The sequence below is a fragment of the Sarcophilus harrisii genome, chromosome 5 (assembly GCF_902635505.1).
Source record: "Sarcophilus harrisii chromosome 5, mSarHar1.11, whole genome shotgun sequence".
NCBI classification, from domain to species: domain Eukaryota; kingdom Metazoa; phylum Chordata; class Mammalia; order Dasyuromorphia; family Dasyuridae; genus Sarcophilus; species Sarcophilus harrisii.
In genome coordinates this window covers 187863243-187883265 of record NC_045430.1, presented here as the reverse complement: position 1 = coordinate 187883265, position 20023 = coordinate 187863243, and the positions used below count along the sequence as shown (strand labels likewise).

The following is a 20023-nucleotide window of genomic DNA, read 5'->3' as shown; positions in this document are numbered from 1 at the left end:
AAGTGCCCACTATATCAGAGACTGGACTGACACCCAGATTGTCCTGACTTGAAGCTTTCTGGGCCCTATACCTCTTTTCCATTCCCTTGTGGTACTTGATACCACAAAGCTATACCTGGTTATCTGACTGTTCACTTCCAGCATCTTCAATTTGCTAGCCTAATAATAATAGGGGATTTAGGAATGAGTTAATAAATATTTATTAAGTGCTTTCTTACAATATCCCAGGCACATTACTAGGCACTGAGAATTGTTAAGAATAGTTTACAATTTAATTGGGGTGACAAGTAAACATGTACATACCAACAAGATATATACGGGATAACTATGACATAACAGAGGGAAGGCACACTAGAATTAAGAAGAACTGAGAAGACTTCCCACATTCTTTAAGTAACAAAGGTAGATTACTTTGGTAATCAATTCCATCCAATTCAGAAGAATACAGACCTGCATTCAAAAAAACGGGAGAGTTTTTTTTTCCTCCGGGGAGGCTAACATTTTATGTCTTCTCTTCTTTAGATTTCAGAGCCAGAATTCTTAATACAATACCTTCAGGAATGGAGAATAATAACTCCAATAAGATTTGTCTTGACTACCTTAATGGAGATTGTAAACTGAAGGGTAAGTAATGTTGAAATAACTAATCTGGAAAATACAGAAGCTCTGGAATTTGAACTGGGATGGAAGACATAGGGATGGGAGAAAGCATCTTAATAGAGCATTGAACTGGATTTGTAAAATGCCATTATTTTAGGGAACTCTCTCAGAAGAATGGACTCCTTTTACCAGTACAGATTGACATCTCGGCAATTTATAGTCTGAGCTTTAACCAAGAGGTTAGACTTGCTTACTCTAACTAGAGTCCCACGGACAGTGGATATTCAGTTTGATTGAGACAGCTCTCAATCTGTCTTCTCTTTATTATCTTGTTGGAGAGATTTTAAAAGGCCTTTCCTATATCCCTGTATTCAGAAAGGTCTGGGAAGTCCAGGGCCATGGGAGGGTTAAACATAGGATGCAGCCTTTCAGTTTCTTGGGTTTCAGGGAATATTTAGAGAAAAGTACCCACTCTGAGTGTGGTTAATTTAATATATCTTATTTTCAGTTCACATCTTCAAAACCCAGAAATCTGTAAGTTGACTTGTTTTGTTGCTAAAAACTTTTATTTTGTCCCTGACGGAATCTCTAACTTTCTGTAACTTCCTTCCAGTTCTTTTGGATTTCCCCTCCTTTTAGTCAAAACAAGAAAGTTAAAGAGAAAACCATCAAGATCTAGTGTGGTACAGCATCTTGGAACTTTCCTCTTAATTAGGATGTTTTCACCTCTCTTTCTTTGTCAACAAAGTCATTCCCTCCTTCACCCCCTTGCCTCTTCTATTTTCTATCAAAAATCTATAGATGAGAAATCTGATTTTGCCTCAGACTTGATTGTGCTTTTCAAAAGCATAAAGTGGACTTCTGGTTGCACAGTCAAGATGATGGAGCTGCACTTTCCCAATTTCCCTCCAAAGGACTTTAAAATAATGCCTTAAATGGGATGTTAAAGCAGGAGCCAACAATTGGAGTTAACATGGCAGCGACAACAGTGGTAGGCCTTGGAGGTGGCAGAAGCAACAGTTTTAGGAGATTTCAAACTAAAAATGGTAATGGAATCAGGCGACTAGTAAAAAGAAACTATAGGGTTGTGGAACGGGACTGGCTACTCCATTGCCTAACTTTAACATAAAGACATAGGCTAGGAAAATGAGCAAACAATAATAATAATTAAAAAAAAGATTCATATCATAAAAACACTACTATAGTGATCAAGATGGAAACTCAGAAGATGCAAGCAAAGCCTCATAGGAAAAAAAAAATTGAATTGGATATGAGCCCAACAAGAATTCCTAGAGTGGGAAATGAAAAACTGGGAAAAGAAATGAGTGTGATACAAAGAAAAAATTATGAGTAGATAATTAACAGCACAAACACCCTAATCCTAAATGTGCTGTTTACAAAAACCATATTTGAAGCATTCACACATACAAATACACAGAGTAAAAGCAGAATCTATTGTTCTGTAGCTGATGTAAAAAAGACAGAGGTTGTAATCGTGATCTCAGATGAAACAAAAGCAAAAATATGCCTAATTAAGAGATAATCAGGGAAGACACATCTTACTAAAGTATGATGAACAGTAAAACTATCATTACTGAACAAATGCACCATATAGCAAAGCACCCAAATTGTTAAAGGTTAAATGAGTTAGAGTATAATAAAACTATACCCAACTTCCTCCCCTCCCCAGATAATCTGGGGATAAATCTAAAATAAATAAGAAAGCAATGGAATTTTAGAAAAGTTAGGTATGATAAATCTCTAGTTAAACAAAAAAAATTGAATGGGAATAGAAAAGAATATACTTTTTTCCCCTCAGCTTCTCAAACATTGTATCTCATCAAAAAGTTGTTCCATACCAGCTCCATCTCCTAAAGAAATTGTTAAAAATAAAAAAGGAAAAGTTATTATATACAAAAGTATTCATACCAGATCTTTTTGTCATGGCAAAAAATTGGAAAAAGAGGGTATGTCCCTCACTGGGGGAGTGGCTGAACAAGTTATATTATATGATTGTAACAAAATACTGTTGTGCTATAAGAAGTGATGAGCAGGATGATTTCAGAAAAAACTTGGACTTTCACAAACTGATAAGTGAGCAGAAATAAGTGAATATTGTATATAGTAATGACAATATATAAGGTGATCAACTGTGACTCTTCAAAAGACCCATGGTGAAAAATGTTTCCAACCTCCAGAAAGAGAATTGATAAATTGAATGAAGATAGAATCATCCTTTTTTCCTTTTTGTTTTTTCTTTTTTTATTGTTTGTTTGGGTTTTTTTTTTTTTTTTTTTTGTAACATGGCTAATATGGAAATATGTTTTGTATGATTTCATGTGTATAAATGTTATATTGCTTCCTTCTCATTGGGTCAGGGAGCAATGAAAGGGAAGAGAATTTGGAGTTCAAAAAAATTTTTTTAAAAGAAGGCTAAAAATAAGTTAATGATTTTTTTTAAAAAGGAAAACATAGAAAACTCGTATAAAGACATTTTCCATCAAGGCATATCAGCACCCCATCACTTAGTAATTAAGTCCTTCAGAGTTGTCTAAAATACATAGAACTTAAGACCTGAGCAGTGTCTTTCACCTAATAAGTATCAGAAATGTGATTTAAACCCCTGACTTCCTGATCTTATATCTCTTGGTATTGTGTTGGAGAGAATTCTTTTAACTTTGCCACAAAATTATATTTTAAAACATCAAGCTATATGATTAAGATGGTTACTTGAATCTTTTTTTTTTGCTGCAATTAACTTTATTTTCATTAAAATTTCTATTTTTTAAAAGGAGAAAGGAAAAGAAAGTACTAAAAATCACATAGTTCTTAAGCTATCAACATTAATTTTAATTGTAGGTGTTCTAATTGGGAAGTGTTTGTCCCAGTCACCAGTTACTTGCCATACTTTTGGATGAGTTGAACCTGATTATCATTGATATTCTTTCTATAAATGAAACCAAAAAGCAGTTTTTCATCATTTTCTAAAAATTGTATTATATTCTCCATTGTCAACTAAAAATGGCTTTGCATTCCTTGGATTCTCCCTTACTCTGAAGCTTACTATTTGTGTGACCTTGAGGGGACAATCACTTAATCTTTCAAGGGCATAGTTTTTTCATCAATAAAGTGAGAGGGTTGAAATAGATGAATATTCATATGTCTTCTGTTTCTAAGTTTACAGTCTCATATTCCAAGAAATGAACATAGCTGGAATCAACATTTTGTGTTTTCTGACAGTGATATATGGTAGATGATTACAAGATTATGCTTAACCAATATTTACTGAAAACAAGTTTTAAGAAATTGTTTTGCTTTTCAAGATTGCATCAGTGTGAAAAGTGGAGAATCTCTGTACTGTAGTGGAGAGGTAAAGGACATTTTAGATAGAAGATACTTTATAACTGTAGAGTATATACTTGGGAGACTAGGAGTTGAGAGGTATTGTTTGGAGGTGATATTAAGTGAGGAGCTATGCAAACAGAATCCATTGAGTCTTATACTGATCCTGGGAATTCTGTACCTTCTTTCCAGAGTGCTGCAAAGATATCCATTTTTACCTACCCTACCGATGGCAGGTGTGCATTTCCAATGTCTGGGAAGATTTAAAAGACATGGAGGAGATTGAGAAAGCTTATTGTGATCCAACTATCTACAAGTAAGTTAATGCTTCCCCCTGTTACAAGGAACTGAGCCAAGGGGGAGAGCATCCTTTCTGCTTACCTTCATGGAACTTTGAGGCAGATGAAATGGGCCAAGTTCAGCTGATTGATTGAGTGAAAGAGTTCACAACCATTGAGGTCATCTAGTCCAGGTGAAGAAAAGAATGTTGAAGTAACTGGAGTTATGTGGATAATAAATATCAGACATGGGACTTGAACTAAGGTCCTTGTTCTTCAAAGCCAATATTCTTTATGCTTTTCTGTGGTAGAAGCAGAAACTCAAATTCATAATTAAATGATTTACTTTTTTTCAGATCCCTGCAGGTTTTTTTGTTTAGTTTTATTGTTTCCAAAATTAATATTTGACAATCTGCTTTTTTTCTTTAAGCACACACCCACATGAACATATATACACACAATTATTGTGGCTCCCTATTGAGCTTGAATCTGTAGAAAAATATGGCACAATATAAAAAATCCCCTTTGGCATAATTGAAATGATAGCATTTCATTACTTATGTCTTTTTAAAGCCGAATGCAAAGGGGCAGACTTTAGATTCTTTGATGTTTTAAAATTTCATTTCTTTTTCTCATATTTGAGAAGGATCTGTATAAATTCAATCTATTATAATAAAAAGAGCTCTGCAGTTGGACATTAGATTAGATTCTGGCTCAACAACATTGGACTTAATCTATCTGGTATACAGCTTCTTGAGCTATAAAAAAGAGGAAATTTGGGGTAGGAGTATGGTGATAAATGCAGCGGTCTATTGGTGAAAGTTAAACAACTGGATCTATCGAGAGAAGGGAATGCAAGAGGACACACTTTTAAATTTAATCTGTGTTACTAACATTTTCCACATCAGTTTCTTAAGACTAGACAATAATTAAAATGAAAAATCAAACTTTGTTTGTAGTGTTTGCTGATTTCCAAGCTATAAATGCCCACATAGAAAAATTTAACTTTTGGCTCTCAAAAAGCTAATTTTACCTGGCTTTAATCCTCCCCTTGCTAAATGTCCTCTAAGGTCACTTCTTACAGAAAATCCTCTAATCATAATTTTGTTTTGTTCTAGACAATGCCAATAGGATATTATTAATAACCAAAATATAGCCTCAAGCAAATTATTTCACTTTCCTAGATGCTGTCCCTTTTTTCCATATACAAATGGAGGTTATTGGTTTAAATGATCTATAATTCGCTGAATCTAGTTGTCTTCAAAGCTTGGAGGCTTTAAAAGAGAGATATGAAAGAGTTAGGGATGGACAGCTGAGTGAGGGGAGAGAGACTGAGAGACACATGTAGGTCAGGGTAGCATTTGACTAACTTTAAACTTTTTTTTCTCCCCGAACATTTACTTTCAGAAGTCACAGTATTGATTTTCAGGAAATGCTATTATTTGGTTTTTATCCTGTCCGACGCCTTTCTACTCCATCAACTATCCAAAATAGCACTTGTGCACTGAGCACTAAGTGGCACTGGTATTGGAAGAATGAATTGGACCAGTGGATTGAATATGGAAAAGAGGTGAGAATCCATTTCTTTCCTGTTAGTGCTCTTGTTCAAAATTTTAGGTTTTAAAGAAACTCATTACATATTTTATTTTAAAATTTTATTATTTTTTTTAAACTTTATACTTTATGTTTAGACCAGGATCTGTGCATTTCTAGCTGGAAAGTTCAGATTGGTTCTTTCTTTGGACTATTCAGTATTATATTATCTTTGGATGTCAGGGACATCTCTGGCTGAGGATCTGGATCAGGACTCCCCAAAAAGGGGAAAAATATGATTACTCTTCTCCTAGTCTGAGTTCTGCAAGATCTTGTCCTGGGTTTGGGTCTGAATAACGGTAGCTTGTGCTGCTGAACTCAACTCCAGTTATCCAGGATGTAAAGCTCTATTGCTTCCTAGTGATAGAACTACAGGCTCCCCTTTGGTCTGGGATTCCTATAGAAACTTTGCACCAACCTGGCTTTGGATACCTCTTCTAGCTTACTATATAAGATACTGATTCAATAATCATAACCAGCTCATCTGCAAAATCCTATTCCTAACTCCTCAACTTTATGGAATCCAATCTCCTCAAAGGAACAAATTAACATGCTGAGAGGTAGCATTTTTATTCTTGGTATAGAATCAATAAAAGCAATAAAATAATGCAGAAGAAAGGAAACAGGCATTTAAGTGCCCACTCTGTGCCAGGCAGTGTGTTAAACATTTTAGAAATATCTCGTTTGATTTTCACTGCAAGCCTGAAAGTACTATCATTATCTCCATTTTACAGTTGGGGAAACTGAGGCAAACACCAATTAAGTTACTTTCCTGTGATCACACAGCTAGTAAGTGTTTGAGGCAGAATTTGAACTCAGGCTTTCCTAACTTGCAAGTCCAACACTATATCCTCTGTCCTATCTAGCTGTCTAGATTCATCTAGTTCTGGCAGTCTGAGTCTAAGTTGTATTTTCTTACCAAATGGGAGTAGGGGAAAGGGGTCATGATCTCTCTAGAGCTAGCATTTCCAGTGGGCTTTTGTAGCCATTTGGCTTGTAATCTATCAACCCCTTTGGTGAGATGCTTCAATAGAGTTTCAAGTGAAAGGTCTGTGTGTAAAAGTGCTAATATTTCATTATGAATTGGGAAAGACATCCCTAAAGCTTTTAGCATTAATTCATGTATTGGTCAGTTACTGAATGCACTTAGCACAGTGCCTGACCAGAGTTTTAGATTAAGAATACTCAATCTCAGTAAACTTTGGTTTAGAAAATGCCATTTGCATTCAAAAAAAGAACTATGGAGACTGAATATAAATTAATGCATGCTACATTTACTTCTTTTTTTTTTCTTTTTTTCCCCTCTCCCATGGTTTTTCTCTTTTGTTCTGATTTTTCTCTCCCAACATGATTCATAAAGAAATGTGTATTAAAAAAAATTTGATGTACATGTATAACCAGAAAAAAAAAATAAAACAGTTTAAAACATGATTACCTCTGACTGCAGCACAATTGAGGTGTTCTGGGGTGCCTGGGGCCTCTTTACTTGTGTATGGATATGGAGCTAGCCTTGATGGAGCATTTGACCAATGACCTAACATATCTCATTTGAACTTCATATTCTCCTTGGGAGACAGATGCTATTATTATTCCCATTATACAGAAGAGAAAACTGAGTCTTCCCTCTCCTGCCTTTAGTGACTCCCCTCTGAAACCCTCTCACTGTGTGTTTTGTGGCACCTTGCTGTTTGTTTTTTTCTCCAATATGTGCGTTTCTTGAGGGCAGGGACTTTGCTTTTGCCTTTTCTCCCCAGCCCTTATCTCAGTTGCTTGATATATTTCTGCTGACTAGGTTAAGGTACTTCCCCAGGACCATACAGCCAGTAAGAGTCTCTGAGGCAGCATTTGAACTCGGGTATTCCCTGACTTGTGTTCTACCCTCTGGGTTAGCGAACAGCCTAGGGGTCGATGCTCCATGGTTTTATCGGTGTGAATCCTGATAGTCTCTTGTACTCCTCAAGCAAACAGACACATCTTTATTTGAGGAGTTGAATGATGATATCTTCTGTTGTACTCTGACAACTTGGTCTGATTTTGATAGCTGAAACTATTGTCCCAAGACATAACAGGGAAGGATTTCTAGAGAAGTACTTTAGACACAGTCTGGAAGGAAATCAGACACTGTTGTTTATTTAAATCAAATGGCATTAGGTATTATGGTAATAGTTTCTCTGAAACTCATTCTTCTTTCTTTCCCTTCATGTTATTTCAAACAGGAGGATTCAGAATTCACTTCTGAAGATCTGGAGTTGTTCTTTCTAGTCAGTCCAGAGACAGTTTCATTAAGTCATCATAAATATAAACTGAATTTTAACGGTATGACTTCTTTAAGGGGGATCTTTTCATGTTCTTGGCATAAATGCACATCATTTTGGGGGGGGGAGGTTCTATTTACTGTGTTCTGCATTAGTTCATACAAAACTCCCTAGGATTTTCTGAATTTTTCATTTGTTAGGTGATATATGAGTATAATAATAAGTAATGATGAGTAATAAGAATTACTTAGTAATAAGAAATGATGAAAATGAGGAATTCTCATGAACATGGGAAAACTCAAATGAATCTTTGAGGTTGACCTAAATATGAATTGAAAGTATGGTCAATTAAAGAAGGGAAGGCAGACTTTCATAAACACTTTTTAAATAACAGATCTCTTCATAGTCACACAGGTGCCTGAAAGAGAATACAAGATCTTCCTATGTTAATTTTTGTTGACTATCAAAAAACAAAACATTTGATTTGGTAGAATGAAATGCAGTCTTAAATGCTCTAACAGGAAGAGTTTAAAGAGTTAGGAAAAGGTGAGTTCAAATTCTACCTCAGATCAACTGTGAAATAGGGATAATAGTAGCAGGAACTGCTTCGTCCAGCTGCTATCAGTAGCTCTGATAGTTATAACCATTTTAACTTTGGACTCTTTTTTTCTGTCTAAAGATATGACCCAGACAAACATAGTCTCTGGTATTACAAGGGAAGTTCGAAGGCGGCCTCAATTTGTGTCCTCTGTGACTGTATACTGGAATCAGAAACGGAAAAAGTAAGTATCTAAGCAGTCCTGTAGGGAACAGGGGACCCTTATCAATTAATTATAATCATAACAGTACAGTAAGGCCAGATTCATAACTAATCCAGACAAGGTTGAAATTTACATATTATCTTCAAGACTTTATTCCATTTTCTGTTTTTTGACAAGCTCTATTCAAAGCCTTGATGTTCCAGAACTAAAACAAATTAAAATTAGATCCTGCTTTCAAGGAACTTACATTCTGCTGGGACAAACAAAATTTAGTTTAAAATCTCTGCAAAATTAATATCATGTGATTTCCAGGTTGAGGGCACTGATATCTGAAAGGATCTGGATATATTTGAGCAGGGCTTTGAAGGAATATTCTGAAGTGTAGGGGAGGAGGAGAGTGCATTTGAGGTATAGAATATAGTTTGCACAAAGATGCAGAAACAATGGTTCACATGTTCTCTACAAGGAATAGCAAATAGTTTAATGGAGTTGGAATGGAGAGGAATGAGTAATAATCCTGGAAAGGTAGGATGGAGATAGTGCAGAAGGGTTTTATATTTTAACCCAGATGTATGATACCAATAAGAAATGCCTTTTAGGTAGTTGTTAATAAGATCGGAGATTAAAAGCCAAGGACATTTTAGAGGTTTTCTGTTGCACATCTCTCATTTTGCAAACAAACAAACTGAATCCTAGAGCACTTGACCAAAATGATATTTTAAGACATGAATTCAGCAAAGAGACTAGAGCTGGATGTTTAGATTTGAGAATCATCTGACTGGAAATGATAAATGATAGGGGAAACAGAGAGAATGAGAATGAATATGGAGTATACACAGATGTAAGCAGAGGATAGGACTTCTAGCAAAGTTGGCTGTCTGCATGGGAGGCAGACCATCTCCATATCACTTCAGAAAAACCCCAAAGTTATACTAGACTGAATAATGATCAAGAAAGTCAGTGAGAAACTACTTCCATCCCAGAACCACAGAAAAAATCAAGAAATAGGAAACAGGGCCCACTAACCATAAGATACAGGATTCTCTGAAATGATGACTTTTTTTTTAAAACATGGATTCATTATGTAGTAGTCATTAATGTAAATTGCACACATCTGTTAGAACCAGAGGGCAAAATAAAGATAGAAAGAATCTATCAGTACCTTCCTAAAAGAAAGTTAAGGCCTAGGAATGTTTTATTTAAAATCCAGAGCTCTATATCAAAGAAGAAATGCAGCAAACTTCCAGAAAAAGTAGTTCAAATATTAAGGAGTTAAAGTTCGCATCACACAAGAGCTGGCAGCATCTCCTATAAGAGAAAGGAGATCTTTAAATGCAGTTTTCTAAAAGGCTGTCCCTTGTGGTGATGAAATGGGTAATGGAAGTGTTGTCAGCAACCTTGCCTACCCTTATCAGAGTGTCAGCTGCTTGAGAGTATGGACTGCCTCACTTTTTTTTTTTTTTTTTTAAATAATAGCTTTTTATTTTCAAAAATATATGCAGAAATAGTTGTCAACATTCACCCTAGCAAAACCTTGTGTTCCAAATTTTTCTCTTTCTTCCCCCACACCCATCTCCTACTTAGCAAGTAATCCAGTATAGGTTAAACATGTGTAATTTTAAAAAACATATTTCCACATTTATCATATTGTACAAGAAAAATCAGATCAAAATGGGAAAAAATGAGAAAGGAAAAAAAAACAAGCCAACAACAACAAAAAAGGTGAAAATACTATGTTGTGATCCACATTTGTCCTCCTAATTCTCTTTCTGGGTGCAGATGACTCCATTCATCATAAGTCTATTGGAACTGATTATCTCACTTTTAAACTTGTATCCCCAGCACTTTGCACTGTCCCCAGCAAGTAATAAGCACCTAATAAATAGTTTTCATTCATTCCTGCCACATTTTTTGCTACCTCTTCTCTTATAAGGCATTTTTGGTGGCTTTGCCATATTTAACAGTTATTTGTGATCTGTGACATTAATCTCATTTTCCCACCATACGTGACACTGGATGTGTCAGGGAAGACTAATATCTCTGGGGTGAGGGATGCCAAGTCCTTTACAGGGCTGTTTTCCACCTTTGGTGTCCACCTTGTCCACCTAAGTCTCACCTGTGGCTCCAAGGAGCTGCAGCAAGCACATTTCAGCCTGCGGGTTTGAAGGTAACCAAGGGTTCTCAACCCTGCTGTGAGTTAGGGGATTATCTTCCCCAAACTCAGAACGACTTCTGGAATGGACGGATGAGACCAATTTGTTGCACCAGCCTTTAAGGTGGATTGTGGAGGCAGGTGGTAAGGAGCGCTTAGTTAGACATGACAGAAATAGGGTCATCCATTGTGTCCTGAGTGATCACCAGTCTTGACTCTGTCCTGCCACTGGATGGTGATGAGAGTGCAACTCTGCTTCTTTAAATCCAATTTATTCACAAATCAGAAAACAAAACAAAGCATCTGATAATTACCTTACAGTTTATTGACACCACAGAATTGTTTGCTAAATGAATGAATGGTGGAGAATTTGATGGTATAGTGTGTGTGTGTAGAACATATATGTATACAAGTATTATTAAATGAAGTACTATATATGTGTGTATTTTGCCTTTATATTATGTTGTAAAATGAGGCATTACATGTGTATATGTGTATGTGATATATGTGTATCTTAGCACATATTTATGTTTCTATATACGTACAATACTCTTTTAACATACATATGTATATATTATACATACATTTATGTCAGAATAGTCTTACTAGAAAAGAATAGGGAAAGTCACTGTACAAACTACAGGGGCTAATCAATTCTTACTTTTTCTTATGTTTAGCCAATCCCGAGAGCAAAACACTGAAGAGTCTTTCAATTTCCCTTCATCCTGGAATCAAATGGACCTGTCAGAAAGAAAATATGAGGTACACTTTTTTGTTATTTCTTTAGTGCATAAATTAGTTGAAGTGAAGATTTGGAGTTTACTGAGTTGTTTGCAACTGTGAAATATAGTTTGATTTGCCTGCTTCTACAGGGAAAGAGAAAAATGGGAAAATCATAAAGAAGAAACTTTTTCTCTTTTTATCTTTTTTTCCCCCGAGGAACTTCTTCTAGAAAAAAAAAAATTTAATGCTGCTGCTGCAAATCTCATGGGCATAAAAAGATATAGTACTGGGGAGTATCTGCACAAGTACTATTAGTTGGAAGTAACAGGATTTTTTGTTTGGCTTTGGTTTTCTGTTTATTATTTATTATAATATTCTTTTCTTTTTAAATTGAATTCCAGATTCTCTGCCTCCTTCCCATCTCTTCCTGCACTGATAAAGAGAAACAATAGGATATCAATTTTACATGTGAAGTCATGAAAAATATTTCCATGTTAGCCACATCATAAACTCACATACACAAAAGTGAGAAAAGTATACTTTAATTTGCATTTAGAGTTCTTTCTCTGGAGCTGACTTCTTTGATCTCTTTGGAGTGCAGACATAGTAGTTATATTACTGAATTATAGGGAATATAGGGTTTTTTAGACCATTAGGCATTGTTCCAGATTGTTCTTTAGAATGGTTGGACTGTTCATGACTCCACCAACAGTTCATTAATGTACCTATTTTTCCTCATCTCTTTCAGCATTTTTCATTTCTGGTTTGTGTGAAGTGGTACTTCAGATTTGTTTCAATTTGCCTTTCTGTAATCAATAGGGGATTGAGAGCATTTTTTTCACATGACTACTGATAATTCTTAATTTTTCTGGAAAATACATATTTATATTATTTGGCCATTTGCCAATTTGTGGTATGGCTTTTTTAAAAAATAAATTTAACTTAGTTTCCCATATATTAGTGTAATGCCAAAAAAACTGAGCAAGACACAGATTAGAGACCAATTCAATAGCTTATTAAATGGAGAGATATACTGGGACCAATGGATCCATGTTGGTCCCAGGACTGGAGGAGACTATCATCTCAGAGTCCAGCAATTAAGTATCAGAGGGCAAGCTTTTTATAGGATAACAAGGACAATGACATAATGGGGGAGGTACCTGGATTGGGATAACCTAATGATGGGGGAGGCCCCTAGGATGATGACACAATGGAGGGAGGTTACTGATATTCTAATGACATCTAAAATGGATAAACCTTTATCCTGTCTATAACCTAAAGATATAAAACTTTTATCTCATCAACCATTTAAGAGGGAATTTGGGAGTTTTGGGGCAGAGCAACTGGGGTAGATCTTTATCTCATATCAAACATTAAGAGGGAAAGGTAGAATAACTAAATAGGACAATTGGAGAAACTGGGTCACAACATTGGGCACAACATTAGAAAAATGAGGTTTTTATTGGGAAGCTAGGTAGCATAGTGTATTGAGTACCAGCCTGAAGACTCATCTTTGTGAGTCTAAATCTTACCTCACTTACTAGTTGTGTGATCCTGGGCAAAACACGAAACCCTGTTTGCTTCAGTTTTCTCATCTGTAGAATGAGCTGGAGAAAGAAATGGCAAATTATTCCTGTACTGTTACGAAGAAAATCCCAAATAGGGTCAGGAAGAGTCAGTTAAAACTGAAATGATTGAAGAATAACAGGAACAAAGTCTTTGTCAGAGAAACTTGTAAAATTTTTGAGTTTAACTTTATTGAGTCCCTTATGACTGCTTACCCATGCTTACCTTTTTATCCTCATGAGTTTTGTGTTTGATCTTCTTGATGAGGTTCAGGGTTGTGTCCCCAAATGATGAGGTTTGGCACAGGGCAGGGAGTTGTGGGAAACCCCTCTCTGGTGGCACGGGTTCTTTGTAACATAAAAACTTGAAAAGTTAAATTGGCAAAAGAAGTTTATTATTGGCATTGGGAAGTCAGCTTTTGCTAGAAAGACTGAATTCCTTTGGTGGCAAAGTCCTCACAGAGGGATATAAAATTTTTAGCAGAAAAATCTTATCCTAGCAGAAACAGTGAATAAGATCTTGTTAGGGAAATAGGAAAGAGAGAGATAAAGAGTGGGTAACGCTGAAATAGCCAGCAAAGTCCCTCGCAGGTAGCTATGCCAAGGGAAGTTCCTTGGCCTGGCATGATTCCTGCTTTGAGATCCTCAACTGCCAGTGATTTGAGCTCAGCTGCTCTCTTTTATAATTGAAATCTTGGCTAAAAAGTGGGGGCAGCTCTTGGTGGGAGCTGGGAACAGTTTGTGCTGGAATCAGAATAGAAAATCATGGAATTGAATGAGTGTCTCTGGGCTAATTTCCAGTTCAATAGGGTTAAATAGAAATCTCCAGCTGGGCCTAAGTAGGAGTGGTCCTGGACTCAGCCAGTCCCACCCAAATAACAGAATAAAACTACTTTATCTTGATTCCCTGGGCAAGTCTCTCATGGAAGAGTTTTGGGGCTCCTCTCATCATTTTCCTCAGAAATGCTTGAAAATACTCACTTTAATTAAATGTCCTTTTTTTTTCCCCTTGAAGAATTATACTTTTTTTTGTGGTCTCTGGTGGCGTTGCCAAGATTGTTGTTGATTTTTTTTTAAGCTTTTTATTTTCAAAACATATGCATAAATAATTGCAAAACCTTGTGTTCCATTTTCCTCTCCCTTTCCCCATCCTCTCCCTTAGATGGCAAATAATCCAATATATGTTAAACATGGTAGAAATATATGTTAAATCCAATATGTGCATACATATTTATACAATTATCTTGCTGTACAAGAAAAATCAAATCAACCAAGAAAAAAGTGAGAAAGAAAATAAAATGCAAGCAAATGACAAAAAGAGTGCAAATGCTATGTTGTGATTCACACTCAGTCCCACAGTCCTCCCTCTGGATGTAGATGGCTCTCTTCATTACAAGAGGATTAGAACTGCCTTCAATCATCTCATTGTTAAATAGAGCTATGTCAATCAGAATGGATCAGCGTATAATCTTATTGCCGGGTACAATGATCTCCTGGTTCTGCTCATTTCACTTAGCATCATTTCATGTAAGTCTCTCCAGGCCTTTCTGAAATCATCCTGCTGATTGTTTCTTATAGAACAATAATATTCCATAACATCCATATGCCATAACTTATTCAGCCATTCTCCAACTGATGGGCATCAGGTTGATGAGATGTATGAATGAAGAGATACCTTTTGTTCGGAGGCACAGCAGGTTCAGAAGTGAATTTCGCTAAACCCAGAGTCTGCCACAAAAAGGAGATTTTTATTTTACACTGAAGCTTTCCCCTTAGTGGGCCTATTTCTTAATGAAGAAATATTTTGCAAAGAATGACTGGCAAAGACCCGCTTTAAGAGAAAATCTGGGGCAGTTTGAATTGATAATGAGACCAGGATTTCTCAGTTGAATGAAAATTTAGAATTTCTTGAATGAGGATGTGACTTCCCAAAAGATCAATAGAAGTTGATTTGCTCTTCAATAATGTTGCTTCTCTCATCCTGGGAGGATGGGCCCTCTCAGCTAGATTCCTTGGAGCCTGGAAAACCCTGATCTCTTCTTTTGCAAATCCAACAGGACATAGTTTCAGTGATGATTTTACACAATTTTTCAGTGACTATTTTACACAATTTTTACAGAGTTCCCTCGCATTGTAATGCTGAGGCAAAATAGAGATTAGAGAGTATTTAATATTTTATTTGAAAGGGAGAGATTTACTGGGACCAAATGGATCCACAGTTTGGTCCCAGGACTGAATGAAACAATTGTCTCCAAGTCCAGCAAACAATCTGAGTTCTCAATGACATATATACATGTGGCTCAGATTCAGGGGGAAGACTGAGGCAGGGATGGGGTCAGGGTACTGAGAGCAGGAACGGGACTGTGACAATCTGGTTCTGACAGGATGAGGGAAGGCATGGTGGAAGGCACCGGAGATGGGGGGAGGCATCTTGATAAAACAGTATCTGGTATTCTTATAGCTTGGGATAGGGAGAGACATTCCGATATGCTAAAATATAAGATCTTTTATCTTTATCAAATATTCTGATTAAGAGGGAAGGGTGGTTTTTGCAGGTTTTGCAGGATTGAACCGAACAATTAGGGAAACTGAGGCAGGACAATTTAGGAAACTGAGGCAGGATAATAAAAGAGAACTGTGGCACAACAGTGTCCAAGTCAGTTTCCAATTTCTTGCCACCACAAAAAGGGCTGCCACAAACATTTTGCACATTCCCTCCTTTAAGATCTCTTTGGGATATAGGCCCAGTAGAAACACTGCTGGAACAAAGGATATGCACAGTTTGATAACTCTTTTGAGTTGCCAAGATTGTTATAGGTATATCACCTGTACTGTCTTCTTCTGCAGACCAGCTGTGCTGGTACGCAAAGTCTAAAAAGGTTTAAGTGTCATTCAGACTGACTTTGTATCAGGAAGTTTGACCAATTCCCCAGAAGGCAGAAGTTGGTGCTACTGTATTTGTTTTAAATTTTAAATTTTAGTAACTTTTAAGGAGGCTGCAAAGCATTTGTTTTAATATTTGTTGTAGTATTGAGGCAATGCTTTCTGTTTAACCCTTCCTAATTTATTTTAAAGGAGTTCACTTCTTGGGTAAGGTTTATCTTTGACTATTCTAAGCTATTCTGTCATCTCTTTCATTTCCTTTAACATTGCATGTTCTAAGTCTTTATTTCCTGTTTGACTATAAGCAGTAGGCATCTCTGGCTGTGAGTCTCCTTGAGGGTGGTAAGGTATAATTCTAGACTTCCTAGTGCAAAGGAAGTCTTGAACTCAAGCCAGGAAAATATCCTTAGGCTAAGATTAAAGTTTCCCATTTCCTTTGTGTCTTTTGAGTCCCAATCCTTTGTCCCTAGAAATTGGTGGATTCTCTTAGATTTGGTTTGCTAATTAATTTAAGATGGAGTCTAAGATTAGGGGAAGGAGGCAAACTAGAATTTCTTCCTGTTCCTCATTTCTGCCTATAATATTATTAACCTTTTCCAGTATTTAACTAAGTTTGAAAAGCTTTCAAAAGTGGCTTAGAATTTATTCTTGAAAAGGTACATGTGGTAGAATACAAACTTTTCAGGATTGCAGAATGGTATTATGTCAAACACATCCTTCTTGTCCCCTGGTGGCGAGACTTTTGTCCAATAGAGCCCCTGATTCCTTTTGCTTCCTACCTGCTTTTAGATTCCTTCATCTTCTGCAGCATGTGAAAGAAATTGTTCTCTGGTCGAAAACACTCACAATGAATCAAGAAGTACACAAGCATGTGGAAAGATAAAGAAGCTGATCTCAATGTGGGAAATCCTTCAGTTTACACAAGTCCATAAAGAAGAAAATCATAAAATATCAGGAGAAGCAGAAACTACTGGTAGTGACAGCTCAGAAAATGAGACAGGTTTGAAATAGGTCATTCAACTAAATTCTAGTTAAGTAAATTTTGAAGGGTTTTCTTCCTTGTCTCCTTTTCTGAATTTCACTGTTTCTTGTTTTAGAGTCATAGGTATGACATATCTAATGATTTTGTTAACTATAATGTTGCTTTGTTCCCAAATTTCTGTTTGCTTATCATTAATTAACAATCCTCTCATCTCCAAAAGTGGGATTTTGTATCGAGGTTTTCAGTAGTTTGTTATAATTTGAAGAAAAAAATAAAAAAAGTTACTTAATTGTAAATTTAATTAGTAATTTTTAATTCTTGTTTGAATAAACTAAGTTAAATCATATGTTGAATCTTCTGATCATGATCATTTTTGTGCAAATCAGCTTGTTGACAAGTCTTTTTGCTCCAGGGGCTTGTAGCCGGTCCTATACATGTACCTTATATTATAAATATTGTCTATATCCTTTCAGATATGCCTGTCTTAAGCTTACTAAAAGGTATTGTGTCATTGCTAATTATTCGGTGAGGGAGAGTAATATCTAAACTGTTTATATGGCTGTACTCTACTTGAATCACTACCCAGTGGTCTCATCAGAATCTCTCTGGACTGTGCACCAGAGAGTTCTCATTGGTTGAGAATTATAAAATATACCCTGGTTGAGTTCAGAATTTAGATTAAGGGATTACATGGAATATTGTTCAAAAATACTTTTTAGAAAGAATTTTTCATCTCTGTCCAAAGACCCTCCACATTTGCAGAACATAAGTAATTATAGTTATCCTGTCCACATCATAACTTTCTCCAATGCCGTTTTGATATATCACAGGTCAGCATAAGAATTAAAAGGAGAATTTTGGGGTGGTTTTTGGGACCTGCAAGGTGGCCTATAAAGGCCAGCAGATGATACAGAAAAAGCGTAGAAATTTAAAAATGCAGGATTGTTATTTTAAAATACATTCCGCTAGACTATGGCATAATATGAGAAAATGTTAAGTTCTTATATGATTTCCTAAGGAAAATCTTTACTCTACAGATATTACATGGATTTCTAGATTGTTGTGAGGCAGTAAGGAATGGGGATTAGGAAGAAAGGGATTACAAAACTGTATCTCCAATATCTGATTCCAAGGCAGGGTGGATTTAGGAAGCCATGATCTCCTCATCCTCCTGTGATCCTGACTATTGACAATGAATGTCTTGGACCATGGTAACCCTCTGACAATAGCTGCCATCACCATGGGATAACCTGGAATATTCCACCCTGTTATGTAGATTCTTTGTCCATGGCCTATTAAAAAAATCTCTTTCAAGATTGAAGGATGAACAAAAGGAAAAACCCCAATCTGTGTACTTGTGCCAGTCTTATGTGAAATTTGTACTTCTTCAACTTCATGCTTTTCAGAAATTATAGACAAATGAAAAATGTTAATTTTTACAAGCTGGACTCCTGCTAAGGTTAGTGTAGGGGGTAAAGTAGAGGAGTAATAAACCCAAATCCCATTTTTAAAGAACTATAATCATTACACAAGCCCAAAGGGGAAAAATGATAAGAGATTCTTAATCTTTTTTTTTATTTTATCTAGCTTGGAAGTCTGGTAAAGCCTATGGATCTCTTCTCAGAATAATGTTTTCAGATGTATAAAATATATAACACTACAAAATTATATTGACATATTTTTAATATGTTTATTGATATATGTAACATGTTTAAATATAAATATATATTTTTTAAAACCAAGTTTGTGGGCCACAGGTTAAGAACCTCTGATTTAGATAGGCGAGATCCTGTAGAATGGATCCGAATTAATCCATATACTTAGTTTACCATGTTACATAAAAAGGTGACATGATTTATAAAGGAATTTTTAACATTTTAACATGTCTGGTCATCTTTAAAAAAAAAAAAATCTAATGATTGATCCTGAATAAAATTAAGATATTTTACAAAAAGTAGTAAGTGAGGTGAATAGGAAGTTGATGGCCTGCTAGGAAATACAAGAGCCCAGATCTCTTATAAACACTCCACTGAGACTTAGAAGCATACCAATCTAAAAGGAAATAAGAAAAATCACTTGTAGACCTTTCAACCAGAGTTGGGATCTACAGAAGAATTCCCAGAATCCTGCTCTGTAGATTTCCAAAGATAGACAAGCCAGGGTAGGTAAAAAATAGAGTGCTAAGCAGTGCTGAGTGGTGCTCTGAGTTGGATCCAGCACTGTATTAGATTGAAGTTTTGAGACCATCAGTAAGAGAAACCCTAAGCAAAGAGTAGCCCAGAGTATTCTTTTAGTCTGGAGCCCAGCCTGGGAGGGGAGCCCTGAGGAGCTCTAACTGGGGTCTGGCAGGTCACCAGTGGTGGATGAAAAGCCTTTAGCAGAGCCAGGTCAGGGTGTCCCCAGAGCATGGGGAGAGAGTCCATTGCCTAGAAATACCCTATCCCTGAGCCCAGCAATCAAGGAGAAAGAACCCCAGATAGAGCTTGAGCTCTCTGGCAAGAGGCAGCCCCAGAGTCCCTTAAAGGAGGAACCATAACCAGGACCAGGCAATCCCTGCCCATGCCTTCCTTGATTTACCAACCTAGATAGTAAAGATTGAGATAAACAAACTAAGGAGAATTCCAAACAATAATATACTTTTGTTTGAAAGATGCCCACTAGAGAATAGAAATCCCACAATGCAGATAAAGCCTTAGATAACAAAAAATTCCTGACTGTAAGGATTACAAGACTACCTTGAAGAAATAAAAGTCACAAAATGGAATAACTAAGAAGAGAATAATGATAAAGAGAACAGTATCCTTTTAAAACTGACATGAGCCAAATGGTGAACAGTGACAACTTATAGAAATGTCATAGCTCAAATCTAGAATTCAAGTTATACCCACA

The 20023-nt window shown here is 36.2% G+C and overlaps 1 protein-coding gene across 3 annotated transcripts in view; it reads left to right on the top strand.

The window, feature by feature from the left end:
• Positions 1-20023, top strand: part of LOC100932203 (zinc finger CCCH-type antiviral protein 1) — a 95548-nt gene that overhangs the window by 54802 nt on the left and 20723 nt on the right. For 2 of the 3 annotated variants that reach the window (XR_004229702.1, XM_031939154.1), the window contains exons 6-11: positions 523-624; positions 4135-4258; positions 5628-5790; positions 8030-8129; positions 8748-8850; positions 11659-11743. Coding sequence is in view for 2 of the 3 variants with exons in the window: in XM_031939154.1 (XP_031795014.1) it covers positions 523-624; positions 4135-4258; positions 5628-5790; positions 8030-8129; positions 8748-8850; positions 11659-11743 (677 nt within the window). In the remaining variant the exon portion in view is untranslated. Of the gene's footprint in view, positions 1-522; positions 625-4134; positions 4259-5627; positions 5791-8029; positions 8130-8747; positions 8851-11658; positions 11744-16941; positions 18687-20023 lie in introns of those variants that run through there. The other variant, XM_031939155.1, reaches the window with a different exon arrangement.